The sequence below is a fragment of the Setaria viridis genome, chromosome 9, assembly GCF_005286985.2.
Source record: "Setaria viridis chromosome 9, Setaria_viridis_v4.0, whole genome shotgun sequence".
Classification (NCBI taxonomy): Eukaryota; Viridiplantae; Streptophyta; class Magnoliopsida; order Poales; family Poaceae; genus Setaria; species Setaria viridis.
The window spans coordinates 36,383,195-36,391,603 of NC_048271.2; the positions used below are offsets into that span (position 1 = coordinate 36,383,195).

At 47.1% G+C, this 8,409-nt stretch overlaps 1 protein-coding gene and 1 non-coding gene across 2 annotated transcripts; one reads left to right on the top strand and one right to left on the bottom strand.

Moving 5' to 3' along the window:
- Positions 1-1,764: 1,764 nt before the first annotated feature.
- On the bottom strand, positions 1,765-2,717 carry LOC140221194 (uncharacterized). The gene has a single exon (XM_072290507.1). It carries the CDS (start codon positions 2,715-2,717, stop codon positions 1,803-1,805), a length of 915 nt encoding a protein of 304 aa, XP_072146608.1. The 3' UTR covers positions 1,765-1,802.
- A 3,555-nt stretch (positions 2,718-6,272) lies between these two features.
- LOC117841133 (small nucleolar RNA Z247) lies at positions 6,273-6,412 on the top strand. The gene has a single exon (XR_004637166.1). It is a non-coding gene; the product is annotated as a small nucleolar RNA Z247 (small nucleolar RNA).
- Positions 6,413-8,409: the final 1,997 nt, after the last annotated feature.

Sequence of the window (8,409 nt, forward strand, 5' to 3'; positions counted from 1 at the left end):
TTCTTCCTGGTTTTACACGGTAGAAATTTTGATTTGCGCTAGTGTAGCCTACCTCGTATCCCAACAATTGCGTGTTTATACTTTCTTGCTTGTGTCCTTCGATTCGCTTGCAGGGAAAGCCTTCTCTGCGAGGTCAATCAAGTTGTGTTTGGTTGATAACCAACAGAGCAGTGGAGTAGTGGTTGCAGGGATTTGAATCTGTCTGATTAGAAGCCTGGATCGTCAACATCGAGTCTCCACCAATCGAATTTATCACTACCTTTCGGAAGATCGGGCCAGTGCTACATCACTAGTGCTGATACTCTATGATCCTTATGGATGCATGTGTCAAACTAATTCTGAACCGTATGCATTATGAAGCTTGTGCTCCCCTCATGAATTTGTACTAGAATGGCTTCTGTCCCCCTCATACCGCATAAATCATGAATTTGTCCCATTATTGTTTCACAGTACACTCCAGCATAAAAAATTGACAAAGAACTTTCGTTTCCTGATAAACAATATAATTTCCTGAATTTATTGACATCAAAACTGCTTTTTTAGGTTTAGGGGCAAAATGGTCTTTTCACGTGCCATCTAACACCGTTACTATTTCAAATGGACGTTAGCGCCATTTTGTGTCAAATAGAGAATTTTGAACTTTAACAGCCCAAGAAGGGAAATAGGAACTTTAGTAGCGTGGGAATTTTCTCTTTTGTTTTTTTACAGAGGTTTCATTCTCGAACACGCCCCCACTTTCGTCGGACCCACCTCCCACGTCAATCATCATGCATTCACGACTCCAGCCGGCCACAGCCCCCGCACCCGCAGCTCAAAACCCCATTTCCCAAACCCCCGACGGGCTTGCCGAGGCGTCGACACGCGTACCACCCCGTCGGGAGACGAGAGGGGTAGGGCAAGGGAGGAAGCTAGGGCCTAGGGTCACCTCGATCTGCTCGCCGACACGTGGCACGCAGTGCCATGGCGTCGACTGAGGCGGGCCGCCCGGGGCAGTACGTGAAGCTGCGCAAGGAGGAGAAGGATGGGGACGTGCCCGCGGGCACCGAGGACATCCGCCCCGGTGAGCTCAACCAGCCCATCCGCGTCCCGAAGGTCTGTCCCTCTCCGGATCGATCGATTGATCGCAAATTCCCTGCGCGCATTTTGGTGTCCTCTTTGATCCGGTCTAATGAATTGGGGTTTTGCGTGTATTTGGCTTGTAATGCAGCTGGAGGTTCAGAAGTGCGAAGCGTGCCGACAGGTGCTTCTGCCAGACTTCCACCCGCCGGTCGACGAGCCCTGGAGTATGTTAGCTTCGTCTAGGAACTCACTCGCACTCACGAAAACAAAGCACCGGCGAGGGAGACGATGAACACAAGCTATTTTCAGCGACAAACGCCGCGGCCACATACCAGCCTGTATCTTGGCACTTTATTTTCTCTGGACTTGCCAACTACCGACGCACCCGGGAGGAGTACAGAGCCGGGCCTCATATAGGCTGGGGACACACAGCGGATAGCCTTCACGCCAGCCGTTGTGCCATGATCTGCATGCAGGACCTGCAACACTCGCTCGCCATGCAGCGCTGCCTAACAGACTAATTCTACGCACATGCAAATGTACGCGCTAACTAACCAACAACCTTGCATGGGCCGTACGCACCCACTAACATACTAACAACCTTGCATGCAACTAAACTAACCTGACACACCTACTGACTCATCCTCAAACAAACTTAAGTCATGATTATCCTAACAAACTACCCCTACTCTTGACTTGCGCAACTCATCCTCACAGCAACACCGGCTCATCCTCGGCGTCGGCTAGCAGCACCCTCTCCCTCCTCGACTCAGGGCAGTCTCTTGCGATGTGCCCACGCTTGCAAAGTTGAAACATTTTCCTCGGTTGCGGCACTCTGATTGCCTGCTGGACCCCGAGACTATGCTTACACCATCGTCATTCTCATCATGACCGCCATCACGGCCAACTGCCTTCTTGTTGCTACCATGGCGCGTCGCATCACCGCTCGCCTGCTCCTTGCCACGGCACTGACGGCGACGTGCTTCCCACTGCTCCTCGATGAGGTACAGCCGCCCGACGCTGTTTGTAACTTCTTCAAGGTCAGCATCCTCTGCTACGCGCAGCCGGCCAATGACCTCCTCCACGGACGTCGTGTCAAAGTCCATAAACATCTCGATCGCCACGGCGACCTGCTTCATCTTCTTCGGGACCATGCACAGGATCTTCTTCACCACGCGGCTGTCCTCCATCGGTTCACCAAGTTCGCACAGGCTGGCGACAAGCCCGTTGATGCGCATCGTGAAGTCGTTGACAGACTCCCCATTGCGGAACGCGACGTTCTCGAACTCCTTCAAGAGACGTTGCACGCTCGCGGACTTCACACGATCATCGCCGACCCTCATCTTCTTCACGGCGTCCCACGCTTCTTTCGCCAACTTCTTCACGGCGAGCCTGGCCTTCATCTCCGACGGCACCGCGTGCAAGATGGCAGCCAACGCCCACCGATCCTTGGCGCGCTCCTTGCATACCACCTCCACGGCATCCCAGAGCTCCATCGCCTCTAGGGAAACCTGCATAACCAAAGACCACTCATGGTAATTGGTCTTGGTCAGCAGCGGCAACTCGATAGTGGTGGCACTCGCCACTACGACCGGACGAGGTGAGCTGCTAGAGCCGTCGTCGTCGATGCGCGGCTTCTTCGGTCCAAGGGACGACATCTTCGATCACCTTGGCTCTGATACCAAATGTTGGCTTCGCCTAGGAACTCACTCGCACTCACGAACACAAAGCACCGGTGAGGGAGACGATGAACACAAGCTATTTTCAGCGACGAACGCTGCGGCCGCGTACCGGCCTGTATCTTGGCACTTTATTTTCTCTGGACTTGCCTACTACCGATGCACTCGGGAGGAGTACAGAGCCAGGCCTCATATAGGCTGGGGACACACAACGGATAGCCTTCACGCCGGCCGTTGCGTCATGATCCGCATGCAGGACCTGCTCCACTCGCTCGCCATGCAGCGCTGCCTAACATACTAATTCTACACGCATGCAAATGTATGCGCTAACTAACCAACAACCTTGCATGCGCCATACGCACCCACTAACATACTAACAACCTTGCATGCAACTAAACTAACCTGACACACGTACTGACTCATCCTCAAAAAAACTTAAGTCATGATTATCCTAATAGAGTACCGGTATCTTCGGGTGCGCCGAGGACCGCGAGAGCTATACGCTTCCTGTCACTCTCTCTGTTCTACGCTACCCCCAATTTGTCCGCTGTACTACTAGATTCTACCTTTTCCCCGTGGAATGTAGTGTTAATGGGGTCGGATCCGTGACCACGCTACTAGTTCTGAGGGATTCTGCAGAGGATTCGTGCATTCACATGTGCTGATGCTGAGGATTAGTTCGTCATGTGCGCTGATGTTTGGAGGCATAACATGCGACAGGAAACAAGGAATGACTATGTGAATATGTGTAGGAAATAGGGACAGAGTTGAGCTGCTGTTGTTGAAAGTTCAAGATATGGGGCTCTTATACTCTATGCTGCTGTAGATTTTCCTGGTGCTTGGGCATATGGTGGGAGGCTGTTAGCAGTGTATTTAGTTTAATTGACGTCTGTCAGACCACACCTGCTTGAAGCGCAAGCGATTATATATGTCGAATGAACACTTTGATTGTGAAGTTGATGCTGTGAACAGCACTACTGTTTAAATTAACCTGGGCATGCTTACAGTGGATTGGGGCATACCGTTAATGTTTGTGTCCAAAATGACCCCTGAGGCTCCCATGGAAAATTTGAGTAAGGTTTAGGGGGTGTTTAGATACACCCCACTAAAGTTTAGCACCTATCATATCGGATGTTTAGATGGTAATTAGGAGTATTAAATATAGGCTAATTACAAAACTAATTGTATAGATGGAGTCTAATTCGCGAGACGAATCTATAAAGCCTAATTAGTCCATGATTTGACAATGTGGTGCTACAGTAACCATTTGCTAATGATGGATTAATTAGGCTCAATAGATTCGTCTCGCGAATTAGCATCGGGGTTCTGCAATTAGTTTTCTAATTAGCTCATGTTTAGTCCTCCTAATTAGCATCCGAACATCCGATGTGACACTGCTAAAGTTTAGCACCTAGTATCCAAACATTCCCTTAGTTTTGCAACTTCTTTTTACCAGATCATTGGACAGGTACCAGTAATTATAACTTGGGAGATACCACAATTTGGTACGGTACCAATTTCAATATGTAGGCCTCTTTGGACCCTCTTAATGTGTTCCCTGCTTGCCTAGCTCCTGTTTCGTCATGCTTCTAGCCGGTATGGATTTCCAGATTTATTCGGAAGAATCAATCACTCTTTGCATTGCAAATTTAACTGTTCAAATACTTATACCATATCTGCAATCATTTCCCATTAATGAATTGCGATTACAAGCTCTATAATATGTTAGGCTTCAGCATTGGGCACACCTGTTATTTTTCCTGTCCATGTGATTTTGATGTTGCTTGTATTGTCATTCTAACAAGGAATGTGTAGTCACTGAACTAACAAACAAAGAGAGTACTGCCAATATCTGCTTTATGTGACTGGCCAGTTATGTTCTGAGATATATACTGTTCTAGAATTACTAATGAGTGAGTATTTCAGCATGTAACATTCTCTTATTTCTGTGTAGGTTGGACTGGGTTACTTTGTCCTTGTGTGCTGTTTGGACGTAATATTCAAGCCCTTACAGGAGTCCCATGGACAGAACCTTGCACTTTCCATGCTCTTTGCATTGAAGGTGGCATTGCACTGGCTATACTAACAGCAGCATTTCATGGTGTCACTGACCCAGCAGTATCATGCCTGATTGGTGAAGGACTACTCTGTGGCTGGATGTTATGTACTGCCGGTACCAGTTTATCTCGTGGAAATCTTCAGAAGAAATACCATCTCATGGTTTGTAATGTTTTCTTCAGTAGCTTTACATACTTGCATTGTCTCTTTTTTTTAAAAAAAAAGGAAACAGTTTTCATTTGGGACATGATAGTGATTTCAGGCCTCAAGTAGGTTGGCCTGGAGAGGTGTGTCATTTGGTAAAGTTGCATTGTTTGTCATTATCTCTTGCAGGCACTAAATGTTCTATTGAACATTTATTAGTTTCTTCGCCGTTAATCACTGAAATTCAGTGTACGCTCCATTTCTTTTTCCATTGCCATCAACTTTCAGTGACTACCGTAAAATAGGATGAATTATAATATTTCCATTTATGTTCTGACGCTTGATGTTTCTCAAACAACCTAGTCCTCTTTTAAGTGGGTGTAGGTCTGTTTTTAGTTTTCCTGTAACTGTGTCATGAACCTAAATGCCACATCTCAGTGTTTTTCTTCTCCACCAGGACTCTCCATGCAATTCTTGACTGGTCCATTTGTTAGATGATCAGGAGGTTCGTGTGTTTGTACTGGACTCGATTTGAGTCAGGAGACCGAACCAGCTTCTATCCAGAAGGTCAGGCGCAAGGAGCAGTCCTGGTATATTACACCAGAGGGATTCGGCCAGCATCAGAAGATTGCAATCATCTTGGAGATAGAATAGAATTAGAGATAAACTAGTTTGTTTCCTATTCTGCCAAAACAAGATTGTAATTCTACTTCTTTGTAATCTGTCAAGCCTTTGCGCCTATATAACATGGAACCGTGGGATGCGAGTTTGCTAACCACGTTTACCCAATTGTCTTATATTTTCACATGATAATCAGAGCCCTCTTCATCTAGAGCATCGACTGTCATGGTGTCCTCATCTTCCTCGGCAACGGCGTTAGCACCACTCGGTCCTCAAGTCACCGAGAAGCTCACCAGGGATAACTACGTACTATGGAAGGCGCAGGTTCTTCCGCCCATCACGGAGGCGCAATTGCTTGGAATTCTAGAGGGATCCATCAAAGACCCACCTGAAATTTTGGAGATCATCAAGGATGACAAGTCCAAGGAGACTGTTAGCAATCCGGCATACTCCACATGGCTGGCACAAGATCAGCAAATTCTTGCGTTTCTGTTCAACTCCGTTACAAAAGATGCATTGGGACAAGTAGCAACCCTAGCATTGTCTGCAGAGGTTTGGGTGGCGTTAGAGAATATGTTCTTTGCTCAATCTTGTGCAAGAGTGACTCATCTGCGGATGCAGTTGTCGACCCTCAAGAAGGGAAACATGACAACCTCAGTTTATTTCAACAAGATGAAGGCAATCGCCGACGAGCTTGCGGGCGCTGGAAAGAAGGTTGAAGATGACGAGATGATATCTTTCATCCTTACTGGATTGGACAGTGAATATAACCCTATTGTTACTTCGGTCATGGGGTGCACGGATCAGATCTCATTGAGTGAGTTATACACCCAAGTGATGGCGTATGAATCAAGATTGGAGATGCTACATGATAACTCTGGTCCTTAGTACCAATCATCCGCAAATGCTGCATCAAGAGGATGAGGTGGCAGCTCTAATACTCGGGGCCGCGGGAATTTTGGCCGCGGTCGTGGAGCAAATAGAGGTGGCAGAAATTTTGGAGGAGAAGATGGCCGTCAGATGTTTAGGAGCGGGGCGGTCACGGAAGCTCTAAGCCAAAGTGCCAGATTTGTGATCGGCCCAACCACACAGCAAAGGAGTGTTGGTATAGGTATGATGAGGACAATCAAGCAAACAGTAACAAGATGGCTAACTCTGGTCAAGCGACAGCATATGGTGTTGATACAAACTGGTACGCCGATAGTGGAGCCTCGGATCATCTTACCGGCAATCTTAAGAAGATGACTGTTCAAGAGAAGTATGGTGGTCGAGATCAAGTCTATTCTGCAAGTGGCCAAGGTATGAGGATTAATAATATCGGTCATGCTATTTTGCAAACCCCCATTCGCAATCTTTTCTTGAAAAACATCCTACATGTTCCAAGCGCACATAAAAATCTTGCTTCTGTCCATCGTCTTGCCCTAGATAATAATGTTATTTTTGAATTTCATCCCAATTTTTTCCTTTCAAGGATCGGGCAACGAGAAAAATTCTTCATCAAGGAAGATGTGAGGGGGGTCTCTATCCCCTAGTGTCGCATTCAGCAGATGGGAGTCCAGATAAAGAAATTCTAGCTATCATTAAACCGTCCACAAAACGGTGGCATAGTCGACTCGTCCACCCAGGTTTCCCTATAGTGTCCCGCATCCTTAGAGATTACAATTTACCTTTTGTCAACAATAATAATATCGAGTCTGTGTGTGACTCTTGCCAAAGAGCTAAAAGTCATCAACTACCTTATTCGATATCAGAAAATTATTCTTCTACTCTGCTTGCTTTGGGGACCGGCGCCTATCTCTGTTGGGCATTTCACCTATTATGTCAGTTTCATTGATGATTTCAGTAAACAGACATGGATCTACATTCTTAAACATAAATCTGATGTTTTCAATGCATTCCTTGATTTCCAGAAGCTTGTCGAAAGACAATTCAATCAAAAGATTTTAGCCATGCAAACTGACTGGGGTGGTGAATATGAAAAACTAAATCTTTTCTTCCAAAAGAATGGGATAACCCATCGAGTCTCCTGCCCACATGCACACCAACAGAATGGATCAGCTGATAGAAAATATTGTCATATAGTAGAAGTCGAGCTGGCTCTCCTTGCTAAAGCTTCCATGCCTTTGAAATTCTAGGACGGGGCGTTTCTTGTTGCTACCTGTCTCATAAACCGGTTGCCGAGCAAGGTCACAAACTTCCGGTCCCCACTTGAGCTTTTGTGTCATGAAAAACCAAATTACTCCTTCCTGCGAATTTTTGGATGCGCTTGTTGGCCAAATCTTAGGCCGTTCAATGCTAGAAAGCTTGCTTTTCGCTCGTCAAATGTGCTTTTCTTGGTTACAGCTCCCTTCACAAGGGCTACAAGTGCCTCAACATATCCACTGGACGAGTTTATATATCTAGAGATGTCGTTTTTTTATGAAGATGTGTTCCCGTTCGAGGCCCTGCATGAAAATGCTGGGGCTAGACTTCGCCAAGAAATCTTACTCCTTCCTCCAAATCTGCAATCTACTGCTTATGGGGGAGCAATTAGCAATGATTCGATTTTATCTAACCCTCATAACTATTCCTCTAGTGTCCGTGGTGATGTACAGGAAACACAGCAGGAACAAACGGGAGCCTCGGACGCTGTCCAGGACATCAGATATGTTGCCCTTCCGGTTTTTGCTAGCGGCCAGACCGGCGCTGAAAGCCAGGTTGATCATCTGACGCAATCTGGCGCGGAATTGGAGGCTGATTCGCTGCAGGACGAGCTCCCGCCTTCTGCCGAACCAGCTGACACCACCGAGTTGGCCGGCACACTTGCGCAGGATTCCTCACCGCGTGTGCCCGTGGGATCATCTGCACC

Excerpts from the sequence above, each read along its gene's own strand:
- LOC140221194 (XM_072290507.1), bottom strand. The coding sequence starts at position 2,717 with ATGTCGTCCCTTGGACCGAAGAAGCCGCGCATCGACGACGACGGCTCT.